Source organism: Perna viridis, chromosome 3, assembly GCF_037379345.1.
Source record: "Perna viridis isolate PV_CMFRI_1.1 ecotype Kerala chromosome 3, ASM3737934v1, whole genome shotgun sequence".
NCBI lineage: Eukaryota > Metazoa > Mollusca > Bivalvia > Mytilida > Mytilidae > Perna > Perna viridis.
This window is the reverse complement of record NC_142447.1, coordinates 13,375,778-13,397,157: the sequence shown is the minus strand read 5'-3', so window position 1 is coordinate 13,397,157 and position 21,380 is coordinate 13,375,778. Positions and strand designations below refer to the sequence as shown.

General features: G+C 32.4%; 1 protein-coding gene across 4 annotated transcripts in view; it reads right to left on the bottom strand.

The window, feature by feature from the left end:
• The window catches only part of LOC148621079 (heterogeneous nuclear ribonucleoprotein K-like), a 36,842-nt gene that overhangs the window by 1,773 nt on the left and 13,689 nt on the right, over positions 1-21,380 (bottom strand). Inside the window, exons 2-14 of one of the 4 annotated variants that reach the window (XM_088575113.1) lie at positions 20,527-20,570; positions 16,968-17,089; positions 12,767-12,823; positions 11,669-11,712; positions 10,493-10,565; positions 8,684-8,797; positions 8,146-8,274; positions 7,673-7,836; positions 6,920-7,048; positions 6,013-6,110; positions 5,190-5,293; positions 4,009-4,065; positions 2,593-2,762 (exon numbers count right to left, since the gene is read on the bottom strand). In XM_088575113.1, the coding sequence (XP_088431239.1) occupies positions 2,593-2,762; positions 4,009-4,065; positions 5,190-5,293; positions 6,013-6,110; positions 6,920-7,048; positions 7,673-7,836; positions 8,146-8,274; positions 8,684-8,797; positions 10,493-10,565; positions 11,669-11,712; positions 12,767-12,823; positions 16,968-17,089; positions 20,527-20,545 (1,280 nt within the window). In that variant the 5' untranslated portion in view covers positions 20,546-20,570. Of the gene's footprint in view, positions 1-2,592; positions 2,763-4,008; positions 4,066-5,189; positions 5,296-6,011; positions 6,111-6,919; positions 7,049-7,672; positions 7,837-8,145; positions 8,275-8,683; positions 8,798-10,492; positions 10,566-11,668; positions 11,713-12,766; positions 12,824-16,967; positions 17,090-20,068; positions 20,216-20,526; positions 20,571-21,380 lie in introns of those variants that run through there. The other 3 variants (XM_088575116.1, XM_088575114.1, XM_088575115.1) reach the window with 3 other exon arrangements.

Genomic DNA, 21,380 nt, shown 5'->3' with positions numbered 1-21,380 from the left:
AAGGAAATAATGTATGAAAGTAACCAAAAGGACCATGGCAATCTTCAAGTTATGCTTGCATGAAAGATTACACCATAATTGAAGCTATGCTTGCATGTAAAACCACACCATACTTGAAGCCACATTTGCATGTAATACATGCTACACCATACTTGAAGCCATGCTGGAATCATGCTGTATTAGTAGAAAGCTGTTAGTAGCTGACCCAGTCATGGGAGATAGTGATTCATTGTTGATATATCTAAAACAACAACAAAATCACTAGTCTTCCAGACCAGGAAAGATATCATGCCCCATCACCATCTGTTAGCTTTAATCACTAAGGTAAGCTGTAGTCCATCACCATGCAAGAGTTAGGTTATGTAGCAAAGGGAAATAGCTAAACTAAGAAATATCATGCCTTGTAACTGTCAGGTATTAGTAAGAACTGTAAGATTTAATCACTAAGCTGGAGGCAACCACCATGCAAAAATGAAGTGAAGTAGCATATGTGAATGGCTGATCTATGAAATATCATGTCTGGTTATTGTCAGGTATTTTAAGAGCTTTAAGCTGCTATCATGCAGTTAATAAGTAAACTAGTCTAAACTATGCAAGAATATGGCAGTAAGCTAATGCAATAACATGAAAAAGCAAGTCTCTAACAATATGAGATATAAGAGCGTCAGCAGTTAATTTGACTTAATAATAAAGTCAAGGAAACATATTATGTTCTTGACCAGGAAATTAGATAGACTAAAATACTTTGTAGTATAGAGTAAATTATCATATAAATATATTTTGAGAACTAATAAAGCATAGATCAAAGGGAGATAATAAATCTAATACCAGTTAATTAGATATAAAAATACAGCAAGGTCAATGTAGTAGAATGAAGACAGCCAATGCTTATAAGACAGAGAAAAACTAAAAAAGAAACCATCATGACCTGACAACACAACTGATTGGCACAATATAGAAAGAGAGGAAAACAGCAAGGAGGCTTGGTGGCCCTTCTGTCTTTGAGAACCCAAAGGTAGACTGGTTTCATGACTACCACGACTACAAATGATCAGGTATCTTGACAACCATGCAGAAAATCAACAAAACTCTGGGCATTATCACCCTATCAACCTATAATACAGTGTACTAAAATGATCTTAAAATTTGACCCTGGAAAGCATACAAAGGAAATACAGAAAAGACCAAGCTCAGTAACTTCATCAGCAACCTTTTCAAGTCCCATTTACAACCTCAATAATGACGATGTAAAACCCTATCAGAATAACCTAACCAAACAAGCACAATTAGAAGAAAAAAAAAAGAAACTGAACCACTTCAAATCAAATACATGTAATGTACAAGAATAACTTATTACTAAACACTTTTTTTGGGAACATTGAAGATATTTCTGAAGCAATTAAATAGTTACAGAGTCACACAATACAGACCTTTGGAAGTGGACAATCATTCTCCAGCCCAGAAATCCCCAAAAGCTAGCTGAACACTTTAGATCATCATTTTACAATGAAAATGGAGTACTGTCATGCTTCAAGTTATATATATATATACATTTTATCCAAAATCAATACACTAACATCACACTCCTTACAACAGGTGTAAAGGGTGTGAACAGATGTATCACACGAAACCTTCGCTACCTGACACCCCTAATTAAGAATTACCTTATAATACATGTAATCAAATTACCAAACCCAGAACACTGCAATGTGATTTTGGTTACAACATGCTAATAAATTATCTTGACTAATCATTGGAACATGCATGAATAAGGTCAGATTCAATGTACATTAATTGAACCTCATACCATTGTTAACACCTGTTATTCAAAGGAACTAATTATCTCAAACAAATTTCATGCCATTCACAAATTTTGCTGGCTTCTTTCACACTCAAAAACACTTTCCATATATCATTTTTATTTCTCACAACCTTAACAAAAGTCATAAAGGGCAAAACTTTTCATTTGTACTTGTGAGCAGATCAGGTCAAAGGTGAACATTAAATGACCTACCTTTTTAAAATTCTCTTACTACTTAATTTGAAAAAAAAAAAGAATTACGCCGAAAAAAATTGCCTTGTTTTCTGGTACCTGACCAACCTTACTTTTTTGCCGCCAACTGAAAAATTTTCCACAAAAAGATAAATAGTCAAATTTTTTCGAAATTTTTTCCCCCAATATTTGGTGCTTACCATCTTTCAGTTTACGCATTTATAATTATGATAAACATTGCGGCTGGTAGCAGGAAACAAGACCTTTTTTTGGCCTTAACAACACTGTTAGTAGTGCAAACACCAAACCATAAAACCCTCCAGTTAGTGCAGAAGTACTTATGTTTCAGGGTAAAGCCAATGAATTGTTTTTTTTTATATAGTGCCTGTAATAAAATTTCCTGTTCTTCTATTTCTATAGAAATTTTGTTTTATTAGATCAATTCTATTAAAATATTACTGAAATTCTAGAACAAAGAAGTTAGTATTTAACTATATCATAGGTACTTTTGAAATCAGGAACCCCAAAACACTAGTACTTTCTCATTATCAGTTATCTGGTACCCTAAAGCAGGGTTAGTTCAACCAAATCAGACTTACCTCATCTGTAATAGGTATTGGGCGTTCTGAATCTGTTCCGGGTTCCCTGTAATGGTTATTATACGATCATTGCTACCTGCCAGGGGTTCGTCGATGACAATCTGAGCTTGAGACTGTCGACGGATTTCCTGAATTCGGGTGCCACCCTTCCCAATTATAGCTCCAGCAAGCTGTGGAAACAGGGAGGTGAGAAAGTTATGGATTCTTATTCAATTGAAATAATTTCATAAAATTCTTTTTGGTTTCTTGAAAGAAAGAAGGTTTGAAGGTAACTTTAATTACTTCTGAAGAAAGGTCCCTGTCTCATTTTTCTTGACAAACTTGCAGGAGATAGAAATGATTTGAAATACTTCACAAAATACACTTAAATAATCAACCCAATTTTCATGTTGGGGAGAAATGAAAACTTAACATTTTTTTATAAATATAACCGAAAAAAAAATCAATCCCTGTATCCCATTCATCTTAAATTGATTAAAGCCCAGATTTAGATACCACATCTATATACATGTACATATATTTACAGTCCTCATAAAGTTTAAAAAATCAGCCAAATTCTAATAAAAAATTGTGATATTGGGGATGCATTGACCCTGGTTTCAAATTGAGGCATCACTTCTGAATGCATCAAGCTCAGAAATAATTCAGAGTTCAGTTTAGAAATTTAGTGTGGAGACACTTGATTACATGTATAAATTTTCTGGTTCATTGACATTTTTTCATTTCAAAACATTACATGAACATTATGATTGGTCCTACTACATGAAGACTGTATTAAGACGGTGTCCATGAAATACCAGGCAGTGGGTTGCACATGACAATTTTTTTTAAAAGAATTTCATCCATTTCATATCACAAATGCATCCTTTCTCCAAGTTGACTGTTGGTTTTGATTAACTGCAACAGTTAAAGAGAAAAAAAAAATGCAGAAAACATTGAAATTCACTGAAAAAGGGAGATAACTGTTTATTTTTGTGAAAAATTTGGTTGCATTGTTTGAACCATCCAATGTCAATTTAAAAATTCTTTTTACTATCTAACATGAACATGATATAAACATTATATTGAAATGATGAAATGAAAAAAAAAAATCAGTGGAATATAATTTAGCCAATCATATCATAGGACCTGCCTGATTTTTACATGAACAACCTTATAAATCATCTTTCTATCATGTATAAATAAATAATACTTATATTACAGAGACCAAACTCAACAGAAACATCATATGAACAACTGACCATATGTTTTATGATCATTAAGCAAGGATCAGTTAACAATTTTTTTTTCATCAAATTACTATCATTAACTAGTATCGTGACATCTATGTAAAAATAAGACTTATGGGCTAATATGAAAAAAGAATAAAATTACCCAGGAGCATTCTAGATATCATAACACAACTAGTTTACTTACATCTTTGGGTATTGTTACTTGTGTTGAGTTTTCTCCAAACATTTGTCCCATGTCACCCTAAAATTAGAAATGCATTACTCAAGAATTTTTCGAAAAAAGTATAATAAACAGTGAAATAAAGTTCCTAACAAGAATGTTTATTTCTCTTTTAACAAGGGACTTGAACCTTTTTAAAATGATTTTTATGTGTGTTTATTTGTGTAATATCATTTTCTCTACAGGGTCCAGATTTAAAAGGGGGAGGGTTGTGACATACAAAAGTACTTTACCCCACATTTTTTTCACATGTCCCATGCCAGGAATTTCTGGCCTTCATATGTCATTTCGTTTTCACTTGTGTTCCTGGAGATTTAAGGAGCAACTATTTTGCTGTACCTGTGTATAATGTTGTTTTGGGTCCAGCTGCAGCCTGCCCAGTGGTGTGAGGGTTTTCTCATTGTTTTGGGACCAGCTGCAGCCTGCCCTGTGGTGTAAGGGTTTTCTCATTGTTTTGGGGCCAGCTGCAGCCTGCACTGTGGTGTAAAGATTTTCTCATTGTTTTGGGGCCAGCTGCAGCCCGTTCTGTGGTGTAAGGGTTTTCTCATCGTTTTGGGGCCAGCTGCAGCCTGCCCTGTGGTGTAAGGGTTTCCTTGTTCATTGGGGCCAGCTGCAGCCTGCCCTGTGGTGTGAAGGTTTCCTTGTTGTTTATTGGGGCCAGCTGCAGCCTGCCCTGTGGTGTAAGGGTTTCATTGTTGTTCATTGAAGACCCATAGGTGGCCTTGAGCTGATATTTTTCATCTCCAAGTGTTTGTTGTCTCTTTGACATATTCACTATATCCATTCTCGATATATCAGTAAAGCTTTTTTTAATTATTGTAAGAATTATGGACAAAAAGAAATATGTATACCATAAAATATCTATCAAAATATAGTTGCATAAAAAATGCATACAGACCGCAAAGTATACTCAATTGAATACTTTTACATGTACATTCTCCCAAGAAAAAAATTACTACTTCAAGAAGATACTGGTCAGGCAAAGACTGGCAATCACTACTGCTTTTAAAAGCAGAAGATTAGAGAGTGCAAACTTTACCATAAAAAAGTAACAAATAAAAGTTTCCTTTACACTAACCACCACAGATAATACAGTATTAGTACTCAATATATCAAAAATGACTTTTAATCATCCTAAAACATACTGTGTTATCTTGTGCAAAGTTTTGGTTCATTCCTCCAAATCCACCATCAAATCCATCATCAAAACCCCCTCCAAAATTATCTCCAAACCCATCTCCACCAAATCCTGAAATAATATGATTCTGATATTAAGGAGGTAGACAGGGTAAGAGACACAACTCTACTCTTAGAAATCATTGGAACGTTTGTATACACTATTTTACATCAATCTCATGTAAGCATCAAAGTAACTTGAACTGATTTCATTCTGTTTCATATGGAAGCTTGATAGGCTTTAGTGAAATTGAATATGATACAAACAAATCACTGATTTCAAGAGTAATGTGCCTCACCCCAGGTCTACCTCCTCAATCTTTTGAACCTCAATGGTGTTTAAAACTATCCATTTTCAAACAGTACTACTAAGACTGAAAGCAATTACATTTGTAGTTCCATATTTTTTTTTAAAGCAAAAGGTTTGGGATATACCAGTAGGCAAGCAATACTTAGCTAAATACAGTTCTTAGTTCAAACAATAATGTCAGAATATGGCAAACAGTAATGTCTTTTTTATGGCAAGTTAAATTGAACTGATACAATTTTCAATACAAATCTAAGTATGCTGCTGAATGATTTAATTAGCTCTCAAGGAAGAATTTTATCTATTATAATAATGTGTCATACTTTATTACCACTGCATACTTGCCTTTTGGATACATTTTTTTCAAACTTTTCGAATTTGAATGACTTTATATCCAATATCAGTATAATTTAGGACAGAATTCCACAGAGGTATCTACATTGTGTATAACTTACTTTCCACTCCTTCATCATTCTACAACTTACCTCCTCCTCCTCCTCCCATGCCCATGCCCATACCACCACCCATGTTACCCATGCCACCTCTGCCCATCATTCCTCCTCGGTTTCCTCCCATATTGCCTCTGGAAATCAGTTACCAAATGATATTAATGAACTCAGTTATTTCTACAGTTTATATTACATTAAAAAACAAAAGGCTCCCAGGAGCCTGAATCGCTCACCTGGTAAAATTTTGTCTTTCAACGGCAATAAATTTCATGAGAAATTGTCCGACAATTTAGACTCAAGAAGTCTTTAGTAGGATTTATCATAAGATCTTTCTTTTAATCTGTCATAGTTTTCAAGGTATTGACTGAAAACTGTTACAAAAAAAAAGGAGTCATTTTTTCCCCTATCAAGGGTAATAACTCTTACAAGGAGTCATTTGAAAACTTTTATCCCTGAAGACTTTTGTAGTCCTAATAATATGGATCATTTCAGCTACTGAAAGAATTTCGCTAAACCTAACGGTTTTGGAGATATATGCGAAAAACTACTGTCTGATCCCTATGTTCTATTTATTGTAACGGCTGCCTTGTTTTTGACAGATCAAAAATCCCCACATCAGTTCTATGCAGGATACTCCAAAAAACATTCATACCATGTTTGGTTCCAATTGGTCAAGTAGTTTCAGAGGAGAAGAGTTTTGTATAGTTGTTGACGACAACGACTGACGTCAAGTGATGGCAATAGCTCATATGGCCTTTAGCTAGGTAAGCTAAAAAGGTTAAATACTTATTTTATACATAAATTACATTAAGTGCTAAAATAATGAAAATTGCCACACTGAATATATCATCATTCTTTTTTTTAATAAAATTATTCAAACTAAAGACTTTATACAAAAGATTCACAAGAAGGTAAAACATTTTCAAGAAACTTAAATATTTACCTCATCATACCACCTCCTCTGTTACCACGTCCTCCCATGCCTCCACCTCTCATACCCATTCCTCCTCCCATATTACCCATACCACCTCTCATCCCACCGCCTCCCATTCCCATGCGGCCCATTCCACCTCTGAAATGAAAACAAAATTTCAGTTAAATTGTCATTAACATAAAAGGGGCTTCTTAATTCATGGACACTGTAATTCTTAAGAACACAAAATTTAACTAAAAATTTGTTGAAACTGATGTTTATCAATTCGGTAAGTGTATATTTTTCTCCCATAAATTTATGTTGAAAATCTTAACAATACTTTATTAAAAGAAAAAAAATCTTTAATCATAGTATCTAACAGAAAAACCACTATACATCCAAAGTCTTAACTACAGAAGTTTCATGATCATAATGGTGTATAAATCTGCACCATGAAAACCTATTTGTACACTATTTCACAGTTTTCTTTACCTCTTTCGTCCACCCCAGATGTTATATTTTATGAGCAACTCAGCAGGTGTTTCAAGAAAAGCAAAGGACCCTTGCCCTTCCACTGCACCTGATCAATGCTCACAGTTTGCTCATTTACATTTGTTTCTTTGCATGTGTTATTTTGGTTATTTCATGTTCTTTTTTTAATGTGTGTCTATTTTTTCTGACTATTCGTTACCCTTTGATTATCATCTTTTGATTACTGTTCGAATCCTGGTTTCCTTAATTACCCTTTCAAACAACTCACTATTCCTCTCATCAGTGACTTACCTTCCTCTCATGCCTCCCATCCCCATTCCTCTTCCTGGAGGAGCACCCCTTGGACCTCCTTTGCCTCTCCCACCTTCAGCAGCTGTGTACCCTCCATACTCAGATACCATAAATTCATCCCAATACATAGGGTCATAAGGCTGGTTTGGTCCCTTAGGTGGGGCCTGAAATATATTTTTTTGTAATGTACAAAGAGAAAAATCTAAGGTCTTGGGACATCTAACAAGTATACAAAATGTATAGTTTTGCAATTCTCATAGGAAATTCATCAACCATGGTGAAATGCTAGCTACTTCATACTGTACCAACATAATTTTAGGTCTTGTCATTTACAATCATTCATATTTTAAAGAACAAAAATAATAAGCCTCCTTCACACAGTTTTTTTCCTATTTTATTAAATAGTTCAAACCTTCTTTCTGCGAAAATTTGATACAGAAAATAACACAATTGCAGCTCAAAATACAACTTACAGATTTCAATAGTTCGTGGATGGTATCAATACAGTCTACAACAACTTTAGGCTTCCCTCCTACAGCTACTACTCTTTCTGTTGATTCTGGGGCACACTGAGAATATACTTTGATCTGGGCTCCTGTTTTCTGTAATGAAGAATTTACCTATTTAGTGTCACCAATCCAAAATGCCACATGCAATAAAACTGTAGAAAATTGACACTTTCAGGCTCAGATAATTGCTTTATAAATAGGTGAAGTACTTAAACCCAATACTATAAATCACCTTATTTATAATCAATGCTGCCTTACAGACCTTGGGACTAAAAACTACGGCTTAATGCACCATACCTGTTAACTCTCCAACATTAGGGGAGACAATAAAAAATTTGGAATCTCCCACAAATAAATGTATGATTTATATGAAATCAATTGCTTAAATAACTATATTTTCTGTGAAAAAATACTTAAGTATTTAAAAAATCTAAATGGGGTTATTTTAAATGAAGATGAAATTTTGTACATTGGCATCTGATATTTTCATTTCTAAACCCACCTCTCTAAGTTCCTTTATTTTGAACCCTGCTCTTCCAATAACACATCCTGCCTGACTCTGATGAACCAACAATCTTAACTCACAATCAAAATCATCATCCTTGAAGTTTTTGTACTGTAAATACAAAAATTTACTTTAAGCTGCAAGACTTCCTCTCATATTGTAAAATTTCAATTTATTTCAGCCACTAGCTTATTAATAAACACTGTAACAAGAATGGATATGGTAAGTATGAGACAACAATCCCACCAGAATGAAAAATTTAAAATCTGTGGACAATGAAAGCTGTGAAAGACATTGATGAAAAGTCTAATGAGGTCAATATGTTCATTTAAAAATAAAAATTATTCTCCAAGCATTTCACTAAAGGGAAATTAAAATAAAATCTCTTTGGTATGTTGTAAATTCTAGATATATTTTCTTGCATTTAACTATTTATTGAACAGTGCTCCAACCAAACAATAAGCTGTAGAAGATCTGAGATTTCTTATAAACAATTGGCCGTTTTCCTTTTGCGCCAGTTTACTTTTCCATTTTCATAGCTAAATTGCGCCACAAATTAATGACCTTTTTGCTCCAGAAAACAGGTAAATTTATATTTGTTTTATGTGCTACATTAGGTCATCCACCTAGAGGGAGCAATGGTGAACTCAAAACCCTGCACGACTTGGGAGGATACATTAGGTGCGTGTTGTGGTTATTGTGTGTTATTCACCATTTAAAAAAAAATCTCTTTGGCATGTATAATCATTAAAAAAATAAGAAATATAAGACTTTTATTTTAGTTAAATAATGTAGATATAGACCCTCCTCCTTTTTCCAGACCGGCAGGTTTCCCTGGCGGAGTTAATGTTCATTTTAAAAAAAGTTTTTTAATAAAGCATGCAGATAAAATATAAAACTATACTGTTCCTTAATCCCTAATCAATCTGATTATATCACTATAACTTTTAATATCAATTTTCACTTCATCAAAGGCTGAAATTTGTAACTAAGAGTATGCACAAATTGTCGCCTAGTGAGTTCTCCAGACATCAATAGATTGTATTTCTCAAGGAGGAAAGCTTCCTTCTCAGCACGAGAATGGCTGGTGCATTAATACTTCTCAGCTTAACATATGTTGTTGCTTGAAATGCTTCAGAACCTATGCTCAAGTTGTAGGCTTATAATAAATAATTTATATTTGGTTTTTATTCCAGATACATTTTTAAATAGATGTATTTTTTTAAATGTTTCTTATCTTTAATTGATTCATTACTAACTCATTTTCTTTATTTTAAGATCGTTTTATGATTGTTTTACTTTAGATTTTTATCTTTTTGATATTATATTTCCTTATTTGTATTTGGCGCATAAGGTAGTCTTTTTCTGGTGGAAAAGGACTTCACACAAAAAATTTTTTGGCGCAATTAACTACAATTTTTTTTATCCAATTGGTGCAAAAGGACGATGCCCAAACAATTTATCTGGAAATTATAATCACTTACTATACAAGAACAAGAACTCAAAATATCGAAAAGTTTCTGCATTACTTGGGTCAAACTGATGGTTGTATAGGTCAGTTGCATGGGATCAACATCGATGGTAATCAATCTTCAACATCACTTCAATGCATTAGACCAAAACAAAAAAATAATCTTGTTTCCTGCTAGTAACAAGGAAAAAATAAGGCAGCTACGTGTAGGTAGGGAAATACCTGATTTAATGAGGAAACAAACTCAATTTAAATGGTACTTGAGCCATAAAATGTTCACTGTAGGCAAGGTAGCAGGAAACAGACATTATTTTTTTGGCCTTATAGTGACTTACATCTTCAAGCTTAGGAATGATATCAAGTAAACAATCTAATGCTGTGCCAATCTCTGCTCCGACAGTCAAAACTCTGTCAACATAACATTACAATACAATTAAAAAATTGTCTTAAAAATACCTTGATTGTGAGGTGCAAAGGGAGGTAGTTTCAGTGCATGTGTACTTTTTTTTTACATCATTACTTCACAAATATAAAAACAAAATCATTAAGCTCGTACTTTAAATCAAAAGAATTAAAATAAAAACAACTATTATAAATCATATTACGTCAAAATGTACACAAGTAATTGTGTTTTTTTTTTCTGTAGAATTGAAATAAGAAACAGTATTTGCATGGCAGAAGAAAGCTTGAGATGTCTTTTTTACACTCTATTATATTAGTTGAAGCAGAAAAAACCCATTAATTACTTTAAGAACACAACATGAAAGATCCCATCTATATATTAATGAAGCAAGTTAAGTAGAGTCCCTGCAAGAACCCAGTGCAGAAAGAGTAACCAATGCTACAAGACCCCAGCAAGGTGACCAGTGCCAGGTGCTAGAATTTTAAGTTGGTCCGCAGGTTTCCATAGAAACAACAGGAATAATCCAATATTGTATGTTTCTAAGTCATAATATTTATCAAAGCAAAAAATTATTAATATTTTTTTTAGCATTTAGTTTCAGTAAAGTCTCTGCCTTTATCTTGTCGACAAAGTACAGTGTGACCTGTCTAAACTGAACCTCTTTCGATCTTAAAATTCGTTTGGTATAGACAGGTTTACCAAGGTCCAACATACCTTTTTACTGATAAAAAGGCACTTTAAAAAGTGTCTGGTAAAAAAAGATTTCCAGATCTTTCAGAATTCACTTTGGTCAGGTCATTCTTAAACAAAATGATATGACCAAAATGGAAACTATCAATTCCAGATGTAACAGCAAAATAGATCAATCTCTTTGTAAACTAAGTGTGCAACCTAAAGGTTCTATAAAGCACAAAACTTATTTTCAAATTAAACCTGGCACCATTCACCATAAAAGCAAGGGTCTAAACACAAAATGACAATGATAAGTGATACTGGAAAATGATTTATAAGATATCCCCATGGCAAGGGTTATGAATGTAAAAAAAAAAAAAAAAACAAATAACAAAAAAAAAGTTTATCAAATCTTAAAATATATGGAGCTTCATACCGTTCAGGAGTTGTACTATCTGGGACTGTGACACTGGCTTTGTACTGGAGAAGACCAACGTTCCATTGGGTCAGGTTTGATGGTAGAAGACCAAATATTTTCGGGTGGGATGTGGAGTTTGGGCAAGGCCAGATATGGAGAAAAGGAGAGAAAACGGAACACATCGTTTAGAAACATGGCGTCAAAATCACAAACAATATCTAATATTATATACATATTGTCATGTCAAATTTGAAAACAACATTGGCACGAATCTGTTGAAAAGAAGAAGGCATGTATAATTATAAGGAATATGGCATTTAACAAAATATAGAATTACACGAATTTAATATCATTTAAAGCAAAATGACATTTCAATTCTTCAATATTCGTTAACCACTGAAAGTTCAAAATTATGAAGTTTGGGTCCTGACTGGCTGGGTTGGACCCCTCGGCACTGGAGAAAGAACCTGTGGGCTGGGAAATTCCAAGAGCCCAGAGTTGGTTTAAGAATAAATTTTAAATGTAAATATTGATACAGTGTATTATTTTCTTCGGAGTTGCTTTTTGAAAATAATATTCTTTCAACTGCTGGCATTACAGTAAAAAGAATGTACGTTTTAGTAAACATTGCTCTGGAACTACATGATACCTTTGCACATTAAAGTATAAGAGTCACTAAATACAACATGCTACAAACAAGAAATGTTACAGCTTTTCCAAAATGGGAAATAAGAAATCGGAAACTTTGTGATATTGCTTGAAATTTATTAAAATCTTACAGTACATGCTGTTACCCACTTATGTAATGTCTTAGATGTATATACAATTTTAACTTGCCAAATCTGTAAATTCAATTGACATAGACCTACAGGGATCTTTTAAAAATTGAATTAAGTATGTTGAGGTGTTTTTTTGGGGAAGGACTAACTAATAAGGAATAATATACAAGACTTAATATTTTATGTCATCATTGAATCTCTGAGAAGAAAGATACATCCCAATTTAAAACATTTCTCAGAATAGCATGTTGCAGTAAGTGAACAGTGGTAGTTTCAGAGAGATGTTTTTGAATGTCTGCACACCAATGAAGGATATGTATAACTGATACAAACTTACATCAGCTCTCAATCTTTTGATGTTGCTGCCTCCCTTTCCAATAATAGCACCAGCATTCTGAAATGTACAATTCAATTCAAATGAACAAAATTACCAACATTCAAAGATTCATCTAAATAGCAATATATAAATGTTTAGAATACGTTGAATATATGTCATATTTCTTCAAAAAAAAAATTGTGAACTTTCCTTTCTGCTAGCCTTAATTTCTGGACAAAAAAGGCAACTTTTCCCAATTTCTATCAATTCAGTTCCAACTATTCAGAAATCAATTAAAGTCAAGCAGCAAGTACTTAAGTTTTCTAATAGCATCACTCTTCCACAAAACAAAACTTTAACTGTACGTTTCCTAACCCTACTGTTGAGGAAACAGCAATAGCTACAAGCCAATACAATAACATCTCTAAACAATGAAATACAAAGATCAGAAAAAGTATGCTTAATATGGTGTAAATTTACCGTATGATGTAGGATCTATCCATAAATAGTTGCTAATATAAACAAAAAGAATCTTTAATATCCTCCCTTGAACTGATATAAAATTCATTTGTTTGAGCAATCTGTGTAATAACGCCTAGGTAATGAGTTAATATCCGCAACAATATAAAATGCCAATATGCCAATTTTTCAACAATATGCTGACATCTGTTTTTTAGTCCGTCAGTTCATTTCAATGAAGAAAGAAAAGGAGACCTTTATCTTATATCAAAATTATTAAATCATGACCTTACAGCACCTTTAAAACATTAAATAAACAGTCAAAATACCTGGGCATTTTCATGGTGATAATTTTAACATTAGTGTCTTATCAGTAATCATGGTAAACATACACCTGAACTATATTTTGGAGAATTTCTATTTCAGATATTACTGGTCTTTTCCTGCGCAGTTGGTATAGTTTCACTTTTTACCCTAAGGACGCTCATCTATGGAAACGCAAGTCACCTGATCACAATTCTGTTTCATGATTGGCCATATACTGATAATTAAGTGGCATTTGAAAAAACTGTATCAAAAATTGAAAATGCGTGCCATGTGTTATTTTACTGAATGAAATGTAGAAACTTATAAGTAAAAAGAACAAATTATACTGGCTATCTTTTTTTAAAGATAGTACAAGTTTTTTAGGTAATTTTTAGGAATGATTTTACGAAGTCAACAAACAAAATGGAAACTGGCAAAATTGGAAGTAAACATACAGTAAAAGAATGGTAACAATAAAATACATATGTAAAATTGCAGAATTCCACTAAAAAGCGGACAAAAATCATCTCTGACTTTTACAGGTCCACTTGCATTTTTACCACCATCGCCCTTTGGACTACAAATTAATGATGGAGACAGCATTGAAATACAATTAACATTTCAGGACAAATCTTGGGGTCAATTATTTTATGTATCATAAAAAATATCAAAAAGGTATTTTTATTGTGATCAACAATTAAAATTTGCAATACATGTATTGAAAATTTTACACATAATCAAACCCTTCTTAGCAATCATGATTATAGTATCCTTATGTAGTATTTACTATGTAAATAAACCTGAATATTAGACCACTTGCTGTACAAGGTCATTGAAGACAGGTTTGACTGTATATAACTTCAGGGTTCTAAAAAAGCAACCTTTCAATGTATCTTTTCAAAATTAACATAATAATAAAGTAATATCTAAGATATGTCCCCAACAACTTGTTGCACCCATTCCTGATATTAGCAAGACCTTCTTTATTAATCACATTTCTGATAATCACTGGTAAACCAATTAACTTTCCAGACCTACTTGTATACTTGTGCTTATCATTGCCAGCTACAAACAATTTTGATGGATTCAAATGAGTTTTTAAAAAAAATCTCCTTAAGTACTCTAAACAGGATACTCCAGAACATCGGTTTCATTTTATCTAAAGTAACTTCAGACCATACCTATATAGGAACTACCATAAATCACTTCTTCTGGCATTTTCATTTTTCACTGCAGGTCTTGGAGCATTTGTTTCTATGCCGAGTACCTCTATATTTTCATCCTTATTTCAAATATATATTAATATGTTCCAAAAAGAGAATAAAACTATCATCAGGAGAATCATCTAAATAAAGCAGATCCTTAAAAATTCATTTTTCCTACATTAAAACTTTAGGCTATATTTATGCAGTTGTCATATAAATCATTTGGCAGTGTATTCCCATTATTTAGATTTTATAACACAAGAATAGTGCTGTCAACTACAAGAATTTATCATAACTGAATCCCTGTGGTAGCCATAAATATTGAAGCTATAGAATTTGAAAAATAGACAATTCTGCTAGCTGAAAAAAAATGTGAAATCACAGAAATTATTATGTTAGGGAGATTGGGAGTACAATCTTAAGAATGAGACATTTTTAATGATAAAATGAAACCTGTCAACAGAGTCCCTTTTATTTGGTTTACACAGGTTCAAAAGGCATTGAAACTGATTATTGAATGAACTTAGTTGTCTGGTTTATACAGGTTTCCAGTTTTTCAAGAATGGTTTCACTGAATTCAGAATAAAAATTGGCTATTTTCTAATATTTTCATAAATGCCAACCCCTTTTTGATACAATCAGTAAGAAAAGAATTGTCTGTAATTTGGCACCACATTAAAATTGAAACATGCATCATTAATTTGTACTGGATATAAACTATTCAGAAATAATAAGATTTATCTTAATGCAGATCGATGGAATTTGTGAAAATAAAACACATTACATGATCCAAATCCTTATTGCACATTTTTGAATGGTCTCTGCAAAGCGCCTAAACAATCAGACTTAGTTTTCTAAATTGGGAATGGCTGGCAATTTATTAATAAAAGGCTGTTGTCCATAAGACTATATATTCTACCCGATCTTATAAGTAACAGACAAATCATCAAGGATGGCATCTATCCATTCTTTGTAAAAATTTCAAATTATAATGCAACATTTTTAGCCAATTAACAGCAAATGCTCATATCCCAATTAGTGATGTAAATAGCAAGCATTTGTTTGATTATATTGTTTGCCTCAACTATGTCAACATAAATCATTAGTTTGCTTAGATTATGTTATCATAAATCATTAGTTTGCCTAGCTTATTTTACAGAAATCACTAGTTTGCCTAGATTATGTTACAAAAATCACTAGTTTGCCTAGATTATGTTACAGAAATCACTAGTTCACTGTAAACTGGGAAACTTTCATACTGACCATAAAGACAATTTATGGTGTTTTCTTTTCAAATCAATTTACTTCAACACAGTTTCAAAATCATGATCATTCTCCTTAATGTATGAAATTTACTTTGAAGAAAAAACATTAAAAACAGCTTAATAGCTTTATTTTTCACATTACAGGTCTTACTTAGAAAAAAAAAGAAAAAACTACCATGAAAATATTGTGTCCAACAACAACAAAGGGAACCCTGAAATAGCCTAACTCCCCAAGCTCACACATAAAAAAATAATCTCTTGTACTATAAAGTTTCCTTTTTTTTTTACTTTTTTGATATTTCACTTTTTGGACATAAATATTTTAGTCCAATTACCAGTAATACCCTTTGTAAGTATTGTTTACCATTCTCAATTCAAAAATCCAATTAAAATGTCACCAAGAGACAGGTGCATGCAAGATAGGTGGAACTTTGAATAGAAAAATGTACCATCAAATGATTTTTTTGTACCCTTAACCCGAAGTCAGTGATTGTGAAGGTCCCTCAGATTGAAAGCAATGTCCTGTAATAATTAGGCAAATTCTATAATGCATATGTAATGATTACTGGTCATCTGTCCAGTAAAAGCAGAATTCATTTGGAATCACTGAGAAACTATGTATATGATAATATAAAACAATGCTGATTAAATCTTGTTTGAATTTAAAAAAGGACAAGTTAGATGTAGCCACTGCAGTAGCCTTAGTCCAGAACTTTGACCTACAGATAAAAGTGACAACCCTTCAGATAGTGCTACACAAACATGTCAAGTTTCATTACTCTACTATGGGATATAACTAAACAGACACAAATACATTGGACATTGTCAATAAAATGATAAGACAGTTAATGAAAGACATACTCACTAAATTGTAGGGGCCCTCTATCCTACCACTTAAATACAGAAGAGGGTCAAAAAAGTAATAAAAGCTTAACAGCTTGTATGGTCAATGCAAATCTAAAGATAATATTGAAATTTATTACATACCTTGCTAGCAAGAAGAAATCTCAATTCGACTCGGGGTCCATCCCCTCTCCTTCTTTTCTGTCCCTGATCATCAGTTTCCTCATCAAAACCACGCTTCATTCCAGCATCCATGTCAGCTTGAACTGAAAGAAAAAAAAAACAACTTCTATAATAAATGCAAAAAAATATTGCAAATATTTCTTAATAAGATGAAATTAAAGGTAAATTACTTAGTCTAAAAGTAGTTCAAAGGTCCTTTACTATTTTAGAAACCTTTATTTAAATCTATGGTCAGCATAGAGAAAAGGAAAAGCAACTGACTGTTAACATTAGCATGTATTTACTCAAAAATAAAATGACTTCAGATTCTTGTAAAACAAATGCCTATTTTACATGTAAACCACCCAGCCAAGTGCAAGATTAACAATCTTGTTAACAAATTGTGAAAAAATTCAATGGGTCATAAAACGGTAATACAGAAAAAGAAGAGATATCAGCTCTAATGTAGACAAACCTCACACATTTCTTATTTTGAAGGCAACCCATTCAAATAACCTCTACCTAAATAAACCCAACATAATAAATGTTCTAGACATAACTATCATAATCAATGTCTTCCAGAAGATTTCACCAAATTATCCCTTAAACATGATAATCCCATAATACATCAATATTACAAGAATTTGAAATCTGTAAACCTTCTTGTCAGACAGAAGATCAATCTGAAAATCAATGAAGCCCAGGTAGCTCTAGCTTAATTCCTTGTTAAAATAGTTCTAATGAATTTCAGCATTACCGGTAGTCTCCATCATTAACAATAAAAACAGAACTTGGGGCATGAGTAAAGCCATAAAGTCAGAGTTCACATACCGTTACTTAAGGAAAGTAGGACATTAAGTCACAGACAAAAAGCCATGAAAACATCGACCGACCGCAGACAAAGAATTATAATTGAAAATTTTAATACTAATAGAACAATATGTCGTAGGTAGACAAATTAAATTTTTTAAATATAGAAAGACAAAATGTCATAAGACAAGATACATTAATTCTTTTTGAAAAATTTTCGTTATGAGAGAGAATTATTTTGTTTTTTGGTAGAAATGATTTATAATGATAGAGTTTAAATAAACTACCAAGAATGATTAACCCACAATCAGTTGCACTATTAAAATCCAAGAAGGACTGGAAGAAATTATAAAATACATCGATGCTGTAGGGTACTCACCACACCTGATTACATACAAAGCAAACTTAATTCTAATAATTCCTCTATTTATTCGTCGCCCTAATTTTTCGTCACTTTTCATTTGCAACATCCAACACCTTCACCAGGGCAAGACAGCCCAAATCAGGAATCATTAAAACTTGTATTCTTTAAAACCGGTAATACAGCTAATTTAAAGGAACAGAGTTGGACGTTTCCCAATAAATAACAATCACCTGATGAACTTCCTTACACTGTAAGTTGATGTAATTGACTGGATAAATGACAAAGCGATTTTAACTTTCTATCAAACTTTTGACAAAAATATCTATAAAATGATTGAAAATTTCAATTCCCTTTGTTCAATGTCCAGTTATTTAATCAGGTAATAGTCATACAATCAAGACCAACTCTATTCCCTAAAGTTAACTATATTACTCGCTATAATTACCAAACCCAGAGGCCTCCCCAACCTCCCCCATAATAAAATCAATACAATTATCAGACATCAACTAGAATCATGCTTCATGTGTTTATTCCATTCCCCCCCCTTTTGTATCAATTATTTAATGATTCATAAGTAAGACTTTAAAGGTTGGTTGCATCATTTTGATCTTGGCAAGACACCATGACTTAAACACTTAACAGAACATGACATGACAAATTTTCAAATTAAGTTTCAGGTAATTTTGAAAATTGATGTGAACATAAAACAATTCTCTTATTTCCAATATCAAACGTAAAATGCTTATTGCATTTTGATTTTAAAAAACTTCAAAGGTCACAAATTCAAAGTCACTGCTAATGAACCAAAAAACTGGAAACAACCTAGGACTTTGTAAATATTCTATTTAAGTACTGCAAGAATGTGAATTTAAAATCTTAATGACTTCTTATTGCTGGATTTGGCTTCCTATGCGTTATTTTTGGTTCTAAGTACATCCTTCAGATAATTTATTTTTGTATTCAGATCTTCCTTTGTACTTGATTCAGGAGCTGCTGAAACGTTGCTCCTTGAAACAACTTATACAGCAGACCAGAATTTGTAATTCTTTTATGAAAGTGAGTGGTATTTTTGTATTTAACAAAGGTTACCACAATTCAAAACAAAATACTGGTAAAGCCTAAATTTAAATTGTAACAAAACCTTATTCAATTTTTGATATGCCACAAAATAACTTTACTAGATGAACTATTTGAAATAACTCAGTTCAAGTGATATTCACTCCATTCAAATACTGATAAAATCATTAACAATATCAGCTTAATTGAAAGTTAAACAAACGAACAAAACAGAGTTTGCAAAAAATTGATATCGGCCATAAAATAATTATGATTCAATGTTAAGTGAAGCGTAACCTTTTTTATCTTTAATGGTTCCAATTATAGGCTATTGATTCACTTGGTTTCATGTCCAATGTCGTACTTTAAACGAACATCAATAATGTGAATTCCATTATTTATTTATACCCCATTTAAGTAGAAAACTCCCCATTCATTAAAATGGTCACAATTATAGATTTTGCTACATGGAGAAGATAAGACGACATGAATTAACAATGGTTTCAATAGTCTCAACTTTTATTTCTTTTTATCAATTTTGCAAAATGATGTTCAAAAATAGTTATTGAACATGTGTCACAAAAATGTTTAATGATTTATAAGAGAAAGTACAAGACAAACATTGTATTCTTAGCTTAACATTTTAGCTTTACAAAAATGGATGGAGAAAGACTTTACAAAATGCATGAAATAAAAAAAATGTTATTTTCTTTGAATCTATTATGCATTGCAATTCTACAAATATTCAAATTTTCTTCTCAATGTATGCCTGATCTAATTGACAAATACCTGGAAATTCCAATATCAACTGACATGACTAATATTGAAGAAAAAAATAATATATGGCACCAACCTGATATAAAATCACACCGATCTCTTGCATCCTTAACTAGCAATATATCTGACACAGGTGAACTACCTAAAGTGAGAGCACACCTGCCTGAGCCAACACCTTAAAACATAATGTAGGTGTTCCCATCTGCACGTCACTAATCAATTCCATTTCTCCTTGTGTCCTATTGTTTACCTGGTTGCTAGGCAGTGACCAATCAGAAGCTGACAGCTCTCATCAATTGAAGGTACTGATGTTGATTTTCACAAGACTGACAGTATTGTAATTCCAAGGGCTCTAAGCCTTGTTTTGTTAAATATTGAAAAGTGATAAAACTGGGAATTCCAGTTTCACCTTTTTTTTTAATTTCATCTTAATACCTTGCATTTCCTTCATCTAATTAATTCATAAAAGTTTCATTTCTAACAGGAACTCAAAAGATTTTCTTAATCTCATAAAAAATTCGAAATATTGCTTACTTTCACTTTCATCAGCCATTGTTCTTTTTTTCAGTGCAATAAACCTGAAAATTGAAAATAAAACTTGCTAATCAAAAAGCCTACAAGACAAAAAATGATGGTTACAAAATTAATATTTTCTTTGAATTATAAAATTTGTTCATAATCTGTAAAACAGTCTTCTCAGTAATACTAACTCCTCTATGGAGTTCAGTTAACCTGTTTAGCATTATGTCTGTTCAACATATGCCCAAAAAATGTAGGGATGTCACCAAGTACATGGACACTGGAGTACATGTATCCCTAATTTAATACTTGAATATAAGGAGAATATGTATGGTATTAATGTCAAAGAGACAACACCCCCCCCCCCCACTCCCCCTGGATGAAAAAGTCAGCCAAAGGTCACCCATTGGTCTTACATAATGACGAAGAAAACCTCATAGCACAGGACAGGCTGCAATACCTAATTTGTACTCAATCACTTCAGACATTTTGTTTTTATTTCAATTATCAACATTTCCTTATATTAACAAATAATATCATGCTATTGTATCATGAGAATTTGTAAAATGTTGTTTTACAATACTAAATCTAATGTACACGTAAATTTCTATACATGTTTTTATATTTCAACTATGACACAACTTAGTTCTTGTGGCTTTGAGAAAAGAAATCCTGTACCATTATTGTTAATATTTGATAAGGCTAATTTAGTTATGTTGATATTCAGTCAGTCATATTTTTTGCAATAATTTCTGAATTGAAGTTTGCACAGATTACATGTTAGAACACTTGTTCAGGAAGATGATACACAACCATCACTACTTACAACCTCAGAGTTAGAAATAGTAGCCTGCCCGCCAGCCAAAGAC